This window comes from Canis lupus, chromosome 25, assembly GCF_011100685.1.
Source record: "Canis lupus familiaris isolate Mischka breed German Shepherd chromosome 25, alternate assembly UU_Cfam_GSD_1.0, whole genome shotgun sequence".
Lineage (NCBI taxonomy): Eukaryota > Metazoa > Chordata > Mammalia > Carnivora > Canidae > Canis > Canis lupus.
The window spans coordinates 19,634,680-19,648,954 of NC_049246.1; the positions used below are offsets into that span (position 1 = coordinate 19,634,680).

General features: G+C 39.4%; 2 protein-coding genes across 3 annotated transcripts in view; one reads left to right on the forward strand and one right to left on the reverse strand.

Annotated features, from left to right (window-relative positions):
• Positions 1-2,724, forward strand: part of PALLD (palladin, cytoskeletal associated protein) — a 421,753-nt gene extending 419,029 nt beyond the window's left edge. Inside the window, exon 20 of the mRNA XM_038573558.1 lies at positions 2,592-2,724. Within this exon, the coding sequence (XP_038429486.1) occupies positions 2,592-2,709 (118 nt within the window). The 3' untranslated portion in view covers positions 2,710-2,724. The remainder of the gene's footprint in view (positions 1-2,591) is intronic.
• The window catches only part of CBR4 (carbonyl reductase 4), an 82,742-nt gene that overhangs the window by 30,548 nt on the left and 37,919 nt on the right, over positions 1-14,275 (reverse strand). The gene's annotated exons all lie outside the window — the stretch shown is intronic.

Here is a 14,275-nt window from a genome sequence, read left to right on the forward strand (position 1 = left end):
ACTATACCCAGAAAACACCTGTTATCCCTTCCTAAACCATGAGGATTTTAGCTTTTGTATGAAAGATGTTAAATCACTCGTGTAAAGGTAATTAGAAAAGATCATTTTAAAGTAAAAGCTCAAGGAAAAATAGAGAATTTGGTAATGCAGCCTTGCAGGGGGTGGGGGGTGGGGGGAAGAACAGAAGGAGTATAAAACCTTGGAGATACAGGAGGGAAGAAATTGGAAAACAGTTGCCACCAGGTGTCAGTACTCTGCTCTTGAGGACTCTTACATGCAGGTATCATTCTAGGAGAGCTAGCTAAGGCCATTTATAATTCTGCACATGAGAAGGGGGCTTGAGAAAACCCAGCTTGGCCTTTGGTAAACGGTCCAATGGAGGCTGGCCATACACGCTACACAGAACAAAGTTTTAAAAGGTCACTTATAACCTTTTTTTATTGTAAGTATCAGTATGCTTGGAGTCAACAGCTTCAAGTCATAACACCAGAGGGAAGGTGAACATGCAAATGGCAGACTTAAACCATGCCTCTGAGAATGCAACACTATTAAAATTTTGATACTCTCTTTTGAAAAGCAGTCTTCATTTTTTTAGTAAATATAAAAGTATTTATAGAACCTTCATGGGTTTGTTCACTTTTAATTTTGGTCTCTCAACCTTATTTTTTCCATATTTTAAGTTCCTCAACCGTAAGAGATAGTTTAATTATGAATATGGAATATATGTACCTTTTTCACAAATTGTTGATTATTCAAAAGATAATGGACATTGAAGAATTTAATAGGAAAAAAATGTTAGAGATCATTCTTTTGGTACTTATAAAGAATTGGACAAGGTGTTATTTAACGCCACTGTGCTTCTAAAGTGCAATGGAATTTGTATGTATTCATTTACATTCCTATATGGTGTAGGTCTCAAATGTTTGCTTACTGATTCTCATTAAGTAGAGCCTGTCAAGCATATAAAACCAGAAATATCCATTATAAATACGTGTGCTTTTCAGAGCACGCAACACGTCAGACTTTACCTATAGCATGTGATACTGTTTATTCATACTGATCTGTTCTCTATATTAAAATTTTATCTAGGGATCCCTGGGTGGTGCAGCGGTTTGGCGCCTGCCTTTGGCCCAGGGCGCGATCCTGGAGACCCGGGATCGAATCCCACGTCGAGCTCCCGGTGCATGGAGCCTGCTTCTCCCTCTGCCTATGTCTCTGCCTCTCTCTCTTTCTCTCTCTGTGACTATCATAAATAAAATTAAAAAAAAACAAAATAAAATTTTATCTAAGATCCCTGGGTGGTTCAGTGGTTTGGCGCCTGCCTTCGGCCCAGGGACTGGTCCTGGAGTCCCGGGATCGAGTCCCACACTGGGCTCCCTGTATGAAGCCTGCTTCTCCCTCTGCCTGTGTCTCTCCTAATTCTCTCCCAGCTCACTAGATTCTAAGAGCTGCTATTTGTTGTATTCTCAAAGAATTTCTGTAAAGCTAATATTTTTCTTCAGAAAAGACAGTGGTATTTGCATGTGGTTCTTTACTGTACTTGATGAGAACAGACTAATAAGGTATATGTTCTCTACCAATGAAACTATCTTTAAGAGGCTCAGGAACTTTGTCTTAGTTTGCTGAGGTGTAGTAGTTACTGCTTCAGTTGAGGCAGACTCACATTATCTGTTCAGGCTCTCCAGGATGCTAGATAGCAAGCACCAGAATCCTTTATCATCCTTTCCCATGCAGAAGATTATCCGATGAAGGAGGTAAACTCTCTCTACAAATGATTGTCTCAGAGAGTAAGCAACATAACCTCAAATGTTAGTTGCCATTTTCACTCTCATTCTCTCAAAAGTGTCAAGTTCTCAAATACTGATACTGCAAGGTATTAAAAGCAGAAATGAATGTGGGTCCAGCTGTCTTCTATTACGCTAGATATTGAAAAGATTTACAAAAGTGTAAAATAATGTCATTTCGAAATTTTTAGTTTTGAAAAGTAACATTTCTCATAATATTTATGTGAACATGAAATGTGTTTACTGTATTTTTGATGGATAAATATTTTTAAAATTCAGGTTTAATTTCTATCATGGTAAATACTAATAGATGTAACCCACATAAACAAGTCTTTGGGGTCCTTAATCTTTTTAGCACGTAAAGGGGTCCCTAGACCAAAACATCTGTGAACCAATGAGCTAAAAAAACTGACTTGGGGATTCCTCCAGTGAAAATATCCACATCAGCAAAGTGAAGACCACAGCCAACAATGCCCATCTATGTACAAAAAGTATTTATTTTAAATTTTTAAAAACCCATTTTTTAAATTTTAAAATAAAACACAGATACAAAAAAAAAACCCACATAAAATAAATATGTAGCTTAGGGATTTATTTTAAGGTTAACGGTCTAAAAACCACCATCCAGGTCAAGAAATGGAATTTTGCCACATACCCCAGAAACCCTCCACATACCCTATAGATATTACAATTAAGTCTTCCTTTTGTTGTTGTTTGTTAATTGTGGTAAAACAGACACAGAATAAAATTTACTGTTTTGGCCATGTTTAAATCAAAGTTCAGTTTCCCTGTTTTAGAGCCGGTCACATCACGAGATGCCGGCATCTACACATGTATAGCCACCAACCGAGCAGGACAAAACTCATTCAGCCTGGAGCTTGTGGTTGCTGGTAAGCAAGTCTGGAATTTTTTTCTTTCAGAATAAATATCAGATTCAAAAATGTAAATTAACCCTGCATTATTAACCAATATGGAAAAGAAGTCAAGCACCGAAAAAAGTAGATTGTTTCATCAAAACAGTCCATTAGGACAGAAGGCTTAGCAAATCAGAAACATTAATTTTTTTTCAGTGTAGCCATAATTATTTCTCTTCCCTTTCTCCCATTAGCCTGGCCAAGACAGAAGAGGAGGTTAGCAGCTGTTCTGGGTTGTTCTACTTCTTGTGTGTGCTGGCCTCCAGTGTTACATAGAGAAAGAGCAGTGGTGTCATGGATTATAGAACCAAATTTGATATATAAGAATTTGCTCATGAATAGTTCTCTGCCCACTTTTTAAAGTAATGTGCTGTGGCCTCAAAATTCAAAAATTTTAAACATTATCATCTACCCCCAGTGTCATAGTCAAATTCAGATTTGCTTTTTAATGTATTATACTGTTAGGTAAATTTCATACAAGTACATGTTCTACAAAGTCTTACCCTTATCCTTTATAATATCCTTAGGAGTTGAGCATAAGTAAGAGTCTGTTATCTGTTCTCTTTTTAAAAAGAATGTTTATTTCTCATACCTCTTTTTGCGAAGTGCTTCATATACATTACCTCAGCTGGTCCTCACAAAAGCCCTAAAAGATAACTGGAGCAAATTTTCTTCACTTTACAGATGTGGAAGTTCGAGAGAGTAAGTGACTTTCCCAGGGTCCTGTTTGGTAAACTGAGGGCCAGATCACATAGTCTGTCCACCTCTAGTGGTCTTCCCCCAAACTATGAGCCACTGAGCTCTTCCAAGAGATACAGTAGCCATGAGAATAAAGCCCAGGAGGTCCTGGCTAAAACCCTGGATAATGATTCTAATAAAAGCACCGGGAACCTTTTTCACACAAAAGTGTCCTAAATACCTGGGCTGTCATGTTGTGTGTTACATCAAGTATTCAATATTTGACTCATCTAGGCTGTGTACATTTCCATATAAATTCTAAAATCAGCTTATCAATATGTTTTAAAAAAAAAAAACCTGTTGGAATTTTTACTGAGATTATTCTAATTCCATATATAGGTCAATTTAAGAAGACTAACATCTTACCTATACTAAGTCTTTTAATCTAAGAGCACAGTAAAATTCTCCATTTAGATCTTCATTTTCTCTCAGTAATCAATATTCTGGAGTCTTCAATTTAGAGATCTATACTTTTGTTAATTTTTTAAAAAAATATTTGAATACTTTGATACTACTATAAATGGAATTTTTTCCCCCCATTTTCCTATTGTTTGCTGCAATACCATGACTTTTCCTTTCTCTTTTGTATTTGGTCAGAAAAGGGAATTTCTACAATGGAAACATTATTTTGTTAACACATTACGATATATTATATGAAAGTTAAATCACTTTGCTTTTAATGCAGTAATTGCCTCTCCAATGTCTACTATTCTGCCAAGTACATAAACAAGAACATGCTTGATCAAACTGCCTGATCAAACAAGCATGGATATTTTTGTGACAATGACATCAGAGCCATCACAGCACAATACTCTGACCAAAAATGCCATGGAATTCATTCCACTTGCTTTGGTTCCATGATTAGCCAACTGTAGCATTAGAATTTAGGCTACATGGTTGAACGAGCATCTGAGAATATTTAAGCATACATATGTTCTCTCAAACATTTTCCTTTAACCTCAACTTCATTGTGGCCCTTTTCAACAGTTTTTTAATTGTTTTCCTTCATGGTTTTTAAAGCAGGTGATTTGGAAATTTTATTTCTCTCTCAAAAAAACCCTCATTGTTATTAATAGTTGTGAAGTGTTTGTTAATCTATGATCACCTTTTCTTCCAAGAAATCAGTAACCTTTAATATTGAAGATTCCATATGTAATCTGATCATCACCCATATAATTCAATTTTGTCAAAATCAATCTGTCATCATGCCAGACACAGGACAAAACAAATAATGAGAAAAAATAAAGAAGACCCTCAATCTAAACATACAACCCAATGGAGACAAGTAAAAAGACTAAATTAATACAATAACAAGGTATTTTTCTCCCTACAAACAAGAAGACCTTCTCTTTTTTGTCACCTTTTTGTAAGCAGTGCTAAAAATGTCACAGAACAGTACTTAAAACTCTTCATATCAAAGCAAACCAGCCATTATGGAAACCACAAAGAGACCACTTACCAGCTGTAACTCTTCAACTTGGGTATAGATATCAATATAAGAAATAATCCTAATGGGGGAAGAGTGGGGACAAGGAAAACTTCTTGCAGGATATAGAGAGTAGCCTTGAAGAATATGATTTTTAATAAGCAGGAAAAACTCTGTGAAGAGATGACAAGAAGCCTTCAAGAGGCTCCACAGCTGATGCAACATATTGATTTAATATGTCAATATTTACTATGGATCTGGGTTGATCACTGTGTTAAACACCAGAGTTACAGTGAACCAGACATGTTTATATCTCATTGGTTAGAATTTTGTCACATGGCCACACTTAGCTGCAAGGTAGTTTGGGAAGTGTGGTTTTTTTTTTAATAGAAGGCCGTGTGTCAAACTATAAATAAAAAGTTCTATTACTATGAAAGAAGAGGACAATGGATTTTGGAGAACAATCAATAAATGCTGCTAGAATAATAGATCTTCCAAGACAGAAATAAGCGAAAAGATATTTTCCAGAATAGTAGTAGGGTAAGGGAAAGTCATAGTTTGAAAACTGCAGCACACTAAAAAGCATTCAGTCCAGATTGTAGCAGGTGGGTAGGAACAAGGCAGGGAAGCACTAGGAAAGTACCTAAACAAACAACTAATAGATCATGCTATAGAGAGGAGTTATAGAGTTCTGTTAAAAAGTTTAGGAGAGGGGTGCCTGGGTGGCTGAGTCAGCTAAGCATCTTCCTTGGGCTCAAGTCATGATCCCAGGGTCCTGGGATCAAGCTCTTAGTCAGCAAGGAGCCTGCTTCTCCCTCTGCCTCTGACACTACCCCTGCTTGTGTTCTCTGTTTCTCTGTCAAATAAATATATAAAATCTTTCAATTTTGTTTAAGTTTAGAGAATAGAATCTTGATGTGGTATATCTCAAACTAAACAAATATAAAACAAAGCAATTTTTATTTTTTTTAAAAAAGATTTTATTTATTCATGAGACACACAGAGAGAGAGAGAGAGAGAGAGAGAGAGAGATCCCTGTCTGGGTGGTGCAGCAGTTTAGCGCCTGCCTTTGGCCCAGGGCACGATCCTGGAGACCCGGGATCAAATCCCACATCGGGCTCCCGGTGCGTGGAGCCTGCTTCTCCCTCTGCCTGTGTCTCTGCCTCTCTCTCTCTCTCTCTCTGTGTGACTATCATAAATAAAAATTATTTAAAAAAGAGAGAGAGAGAGAGAAGCAGACACACAGGCAGAGGGAGAAGCAGGCTCCATGCAGGGAGCCTAACGTGGGACTCGATCCCGGGTCTCCAGGATCACGTCCTGGGCTGAAGGTGGTGCTAAGCCACTGAGCCACCCACGCTGCCCAAAACAAAGCGATTTTTAAAAAAGATTTTACTTATTTATTCATGAGAGACACACAGAGAGAGGCAAAGATATAGGCAGAGGGAGAAGCAGGTTCCTTGTAGGGAGCCTGATGCGGGACTTGATCCCATGATCATGTCCTGAGCCAAAGGCAGAGGCTCAACCACTGAGTCACCCAGGTGTCCCAAAACAAAGCAATTACTAACTCCAGAAAATCTCCAAAAATGAGAATGGGAAAAGACATAATTATAGAATACTCCATACCTCAACTTTGTAGCAGATAATCTTCCAACATGGCCCTCAACACTATCTGGCAAATACTACCTTCCTATAGACACCTCACTTTCTCACTTTCCATGACCAATTCAAACCTCTTCTACTTTTCTCAAACCCCCATGCCCCTCTTGAAGTTGACTCTAGAGAGTGTCTCATCTTCTCTACAGAGAAAATAAAATCATCATCTGAGGGTGATAATCATGAATTTCGCATAAAGCCAATTTTCCCTTTACATGACTTCCTAACACAGCCTTTAGTTCTTCTGCTGTAAGCACAGAGAAAGCCAAGAGCTGTTCATGTAAATTTATGATTTGCCAGACAGATGTAATAAAAATACAAAGGGGCAAGGGAATGAAGGGCATTGTCCAAGAGTATTATTAACTAACATGATGTCATTAATACAGTGAATCATGATGTTTTGCTGAATTTCCAGATAATCCACGTCCCTTTGGACTACACTGTAACAGAGGGAAGTGGAGTCGATACGGCCCTAGGGCAGTACCATAAATGTGTATTTTGTCCATTCTAAGTGTGTGTGGATTGCTTCTGATCCCCTTCCGATAGTTAAAGGTGGCATTCATTCTCCATTATCAATAGCTGCATATGAAATGCCACCAGCTGTGTTGCTCTACTCTAGTAAAGACATCTTATCTGATACAGCAACTGTGGGCAGGAAATCACTTGGTTAAATGTGCAAGAGTTCACCATCACCTACCATCAGTCCTTTGCAGGGAAAATCTTACTAATTAAATGGAAGTATGACAGGAATCACCATCGTCAACCATTAAGTCTTTGAGACTAACATTAGTCTCTACCATTTAGCCAGGATATGTTATTGCTTCTGATTTGCTTTTTTGTGCAGAAGTCCTAGTAGTTCTCACCTGTCCTTTCCTACCACAAGGGCTCTTACTCCACAGGTTTAATATGATATAGTGCTGCCAATTACTAAATATATCCATGCTGATTACACATTCAGGAACAGGGAAAATGACCACACAGTGAGACTAAAGATATAGTGAGCCCAGCTGTGAGACAGACTCGAGCCAGGACTCCATTTATCACCTGGCCTCCATATGCCCCCATATTCACATGAGAATCATTATGGGGTCTCAGATCCCCTGGTAGTAATATTAGCTTGACCCAGTTCCCAATAATTCTTTAAAGACCTGGATAGATCCCTTTCTCCAGTGGACTGTTAAAATGTCACTGCTACCCAAAGCAATCTACAAATTCAATGCAATCCCTATTAAAATTCCAATGGCATTTTCCCCAGAAACAGAACAATCCTAAACTTAGTATAGAATCAAAAAGACCCCAAATAGCCAAAGAAATCTTGAAAAAGAACAAACCTAGAAACATCACACTTCCTGACTCCAAAGGTATAGTAATCAAAATACTATGGTATCAGTGCAAAAACAGACACAATGTTCAATGGAACGTAATCAAGAATCCAGAAATAAAAACACACAAATATAGTCAATTAATTTATGATAAAGGAGCCAATTAATACAATGGAGAAAGGACAATATTTTTAATAAATGGTGTTAAGAAAATCAGACAGCCACATGCAAAAAACATGAAACTGGATGACTATCTTACGCCATACTCGAAAATTAACTCAGGATTAGAGACCTGAATGTAAGATCTAAAACCATAAAACTGCTAGAAAAAAAACAAAGGTGGTAAGCTCCTTGACATTTGTCTTCTATGATTTTTTTTATTTGACACCAAAATCAAAGGCAATAAAAGCAAAACTGAACAAGTAGGACTACATCAAACTAAAAAGCTTCCTCATGGGCGAAGGAAACCATCAACATAATGATAAGCCAATGTACCAAATAGGAGGAAATATTTGCAAATCATATATCTGATAATGGGTTAATATGAAAAACTTCTATTAAAGAAACCCATGCAACTTAATTGTTAGCAAAACCAAACAATCTAATTAAAAAATGGGCAGAGGATCTGAACAGAGACATCTTTCCAAAGAAGATATACAGATGTCCAACATATAATGAAAAGGTGCTCAATATGACTAATCATCAAGGAAATGCAAACCAAAACTAAAGGGGATACCATCTCACACCTGTCCAAATGGCTATTATAAAAAAAAAAAAAAGAAAGAAAAGAAAAGAAAAGAAAAAGAAAAGAAAAGCAAAGCAAAGCAAAGCAAAGCAAAGCAAAGCAAAGCAAAGCAAAGAAAAGAAAAGAAAAGAAAAGAAAAGAAATAGCAAGTGTTGGCAAAGATACAGAGGGAAAAAAAAGGGGCAAGGGAATGAAGGGAATATAAATTTGTGCATTGTTGATGGGAATATAAATTTGTATAGCCACTATAGTAAACAGGAGGAGGTTCTTCAAAAAAATTTAAAATAGCGCTACAACATGATTCACCAATTCCACCTCTGGGTATTTATCTGAACAAAATGGAAACACTAATCTCCCTAGTGGACATAAACTAGGGAACATAAATTCCCAGGCTCTTATAGCTTTCTGAGCTGGCAGGCAAAGAATGTTCTGGCAGTATTAAGAGAGCCTATCAACAAAGAGAAAAAGGTGGTGGCTACTGGGGATGAAGGCATACCAGGACCAATATGCACAAATATCATAAAGAATTCCAAAATGATATGCATGGAGATCTGATAGCTTCTGCTACATATATGTCTCCTGGTGTACCTGTGCAAGCATTCCTCTTGGATAAACAACAGGACTGTGTGTGCTCAACTTTGCTAGTAATGTCTACCTATTTTCCAAACTGTGTACCAATTACCACTCATTTCAGCAATGTTCTATTTAAGAGAGCCTAGGCATCACTTAGAACTTTGTGAGAAAGCCAGTATATCGCAGGCCCCACTCCAGATCTGCTAAATCGGAACATATTTTTCAAAGATCTTTAAGTGATTCGACTTAAAGTTTGAAAAGTCCTACTCTCTATCACTTAGTATTATCCAACTCGTTAATTTTTGTCACTCAAATGTCAAATGAAGTCTCACTGTGATCATGATTTGTATATCCTTACTTTGAACATATTTCAACATAGGTGGACTATGTCTTTCCTCTTCCATAAAATACCTGTTTTGTACCTTTTGCGCCTTTCCTACTGAGTTATTTTTATTGACTTATTATTCATTTCAAATTCTGTTCTGGAATTGATCTCTGTATTTAGCATGAAGTAAAGATCCAATTTCAATATGGTTCCCCCCTTGCTTTTGGATTCCATGCCCATCAATTCACAAAAATAATTCTAAATAACCAATCATTTCCATATTACTAATCCATCTTTTTGCCCCTTACTTAACACGTTCAGCAGCACTGATATTCAGGACTCCCTCCTTTAAGAAAATTTTCTTTCAGGATCCCTGGGTGGCACAGCGGTTTGGCGCCTGCCTTTGGCCCAGGGCACGATCCTGGAGACCCGGGATTGAATCCCACGTCGGGCTCCCGGTGCATGGAGCCTGCTTCTCTCTCTGCCTGTGTCTCTGCCTCTCTCTCTCTCTCTCTGTGTGACTATCATAAATAAATAAAAATTAAAAAAAAAAAGAAAAGAAAATTTTCTTTCAGTGGCTTTCTACAGTCCTCTCATTTCCTACCACTCTGACTAGTCCTTCTCAATACCCTCTTGCAGGCTCCTCTATCTTTAACTGGTGAATAAATGCCAATGTTCTTCAAGTCTCCACCCTATGTTCACACTTCGAACAGTGCCTGGCACATATTAAATAATAGCCAAGCATTTGGAAATATCATCATCATATTCTCACACTAAACTCTCTACAGGCGCAATCTCTTCCATTTCTTAATGCTCAAGACTTTAATTATCATGTATACAAAGATGATTTTACAGTATATCTATTGTCTAGACTTCCCCTTGGAGTTCCTGATCTATGCGTATTTGATGTCTTCTCTTAGATATCTCCAAGACACCTCAATTCAGCATGTTTAAAATTAAACTCATGATCTTCCTTCCCTACCTCCACAAAACTTGGTCTTATTCAGTATTTTCTGCAGACACCACCAGCACTCATCCAGGCTTGTAAATCAGAAATGTATCTGTTTCCTATATTCAATCCATTACCACATACCACTTTTACTTTCTAAATTTCAACTCTGACCATTTACCTTCATTTCTATTCCCACTACCCTTAGATTCAACCTTCTATTATTTCTCACATGGACTACCTCAAATGTAGGTCATCCTGCACTATTTTCTTTTTCAACCTTTTCTCCACACTAAAGCCAGCATGATCTTTTCAAAATGCATCACGTTTCCCTATTTAAAATCTTTCAGTGGCTCTTAGGATAAAGTGCAAAACATTTAACAGGGGCTACAAAGTTCTGTATAGACCAGACCTATGGCCTCTTCCCATACCATCTGCTCCTCTTCATTCTGCATTCGAGGTGTCATGACCTTTCAATCCCTGATCCACCATGCTCCCTCTCACCAAAAAGATTTTTACACATGGCGTTCCTTCTGGATGGAAGGATAGTTTTAGTTCAACTATCCCTGCCTCAGAGAAGCCATTCCTAAACTTCCAGAATAGGTCAAATTCCCCAGCAGGATGATTCACCAGTAACCAGGGATTTTTACTCTTACAGTGCTCACCTCAGTTGCAGTTTTAACTTTGTGTGACTGTTCAAAGGTGTGCTTGCTACGCCCTACCCCCGCCAACCCGACTAGTCTATGAGCTCCAGGAAACCAGGATTCATTTCTTTGTGTTTTACACACTGTACCTTATATGACTAGCGGGATCTGGCACATGGTAGGAATGAATAAATACTTATGAAGTAACGAACACTCTGAATCACTCAAGTTTTCTTTCTGAAGTATCTCCACATTTTCTTCACTCTATTATACACATAACATCATTTCCAGAAACAGGGTTCCTGACATATATTTAAAATTTGAGGGGGGAAAAAAGCTAGTCCAAGATGGCAATGTAGGAAGACCCTGAACTCACCTCCTGCACAGGCACAACAAACCCATGTTTATATACTGAGTGATTCCTCCTAAGGAATTGCAGGCTGACCGAACAACTTCTGCATAACAAAAGATAGAAATCACACAAAGAATGGCAAGAGGAGGCACAGTAGTAAAGTAATAAATAAATTAATAACCCCCTCTCCAACAATGCGAACTCCAGTTTAGTACTGAGGAACTGTGAACAGACTCATCTGTCCTGGGACACAGAAAAGAAAGCCACCATTTAAAAGGGCAACTAGAATATAAAGGAAGGAACTAGTCCTAGTACCCAGCCCAATGGCTGGGTTGCTGATGGAACTCTCTCCTGGTTGGAGGGGCTGGCAGGTGTCCCAGTTTACATTCTCCCTCCAGACTGGAGCAAGGTCCAGATGTCAGAGCTGGCCTGCTTCCTCAGTAAGCCCTAGGCACAAAGCCCATACCAGCCCAAGATAACCTGGGGCACAGAAAAAAAAAAAAAAAAAAAAAGCTGTGGTTTAAAAGGGGAGCTAGAATATCAAAGAATGCCCCTGGAACCTTGCCAAATGGCAGGGGAACTCCTGCAACTCTCTCCAGGTCAGAAGGCCTGGCAAGCACTACAGTTTATATTCCCCCTCCACCTCGATAACATGGATGTGAATAGGAGTCCAAGCACCCAGCCAGCCTCCAACCTCAGCAAGCCCTTGGCTCCTAGCCCACACCAACTGAAGCCATCCCACTAAGGTGGTTTCAGCACTGTGTACATCAGGACACTACTGGCCAGCACACACCACAGCTTCAACCATCTCACCAAGAAGACACAGGCCAAAGTGCCTTGGAACAGTCTAGGCCCATACCACTTAGCTCCAGGCGACTTGCACAGGCAACCATGGCACCCAGCAGTACCGGACATCCTGCCTCCAACTGTCCCAGGGGCATCTTGACCCAAGACCACTTCAGCTACAGTTGTCCTACCAGGGCACCCCTGCACAGAGCACCTCAGGACCTCTACCTGGCCATGCCCCTCCTCGCATCCAGGCATCTTGCCAAAGCGTCCCTATGCAGAGTCCCCCAGAACTCGCCAGCCCAATTCAGCTCCAGCTGCCCCACCAGGGTGCTGCATAAACAAAGTGGCCTGAGACCATACACCTTGCCTTGACTCCAGGCACCCTGCCAGGTGCCCCTGCACTGACCCCCCAAGACAGCCACTTCAGCTTCAGCTATCCTATCATAGCACCATCTATGAAGTGAACCCCAGGACTCCCCCGCTTCTATTAACTTCAGCTTCAGCTATCCTGCCAGGGCAACCTCTACATGGATAGTCCCAGAATCCCCTGGTTTGTACCCACTTTAACATAAGCTGTCCTGCTAGAGCATCCTCTTTATAGAGAGCCCTGGGACTACCCTGGTCCATGCCAACTTCAGCTCCAGCCATCTCATCAGAACAGACCTAGTCCGTGGCAGTCACAACTCCAGTCAATCAATTTAAGTCACCAGGCATACAGTCTATAGGAAGGATGATAAACACAAGACCATTCCTTCCTGTTCTGCTCAATTAACAGAAACAAACACAGAGTCAAGCAATACAAGGAGGCAGAGGAATATGCTCCAGATGACAGAATAAGACAAAAAAAAAAAAAAAAAAACAGAGTTAATACGCCTCATAAGGTTTTTTTTTTTACCTTTTTCAAATTTAAATTCAATTTGTTAACATATAACAACACCCAGGGCTCATCCCATCAACTGCCCTTCTCAATGCCCATCCCTAGTTACCCCATCCCCCAACCCACATCCCCTTCCATACCCCTTTGTTTGTTTCCCAGAGTTAGGAGTCTCTCATGGTTTGTCTTCCTAATTTTTCCCCACTCAGTTTCCCTTCTTTATAATCCCTTTCACTATTTCTTAATTCCACATAAGAGTGAAACATATGATGATTGTCCTTCTCTGATGGACTTATTTCACTCAGCACAATACCCTCCAGTTCCATCCACGTCAAAGCAAATGGTGGGTATTTGTCTTTTCTGATGGCTGAGTAATATTCCATTGTATATATAGACCACATCTTCTTTATCCATTCATCTGTAGAAGGACATCATGGCTCCTTCCACAGTTTGGCTATTGTGGACATTGCTGCTATAAACATTGGGGTGCAGGTGTCCCAGCACTTTAGTACATCTGTATCTTTGGGGTAAATCCCCAGTAGTGCAATTGCTGGGTCATTGGGTATCTCTATTTTTAACTTCTTGAGGAACCTCCACACTGTTTTCCAGAGTGGCTGCACCAGTTTGCATTCCCACCAACAGTGGAAGAGGGTTCCCCTTTCTCCACACCCTCTCCAACGTTTGTTGTTTCCTATCTTAATCTTCACCATTCTCACTGGGGTGAGGTGGTATCTCATTGCGGTTTTGATTTGTATTTCCCTGATGGCAAGTGATGAGGAGCATTTTCTCATGTGCTTGTTGGCCATGTCTATGTCTTGTTTGGACAAATGTCTGTTTATGTCCTTCTGTCCATTTCAAGATTGGATTTTTTTGTCCTTGGGTGTTGAGTTTAACAAGTTCTTTATAGATCTTGGATACTAGCCCTTTATCTGATATATCATTTGCAAATATCTTCTCCCATTCTGTACGCTGTCTTTTAGTTTTGTTGACTGCTTCTTTTGTTGTGCAGAAGCTTTTTATCTGGATCATGTCCCAATAGTTCATTTTTGTTTTTGTTTCCCTTGCCTTCATAACTGTATCTTGCAAAAAGTTGCTGTGGCTAATGTCAAAGAGGTTGCTGCCTGTATTCTCCTCTAGGGTTTTGTTGGATTCTTGCCTCACATTTAGGTTTTAATCCATTTTTAGCC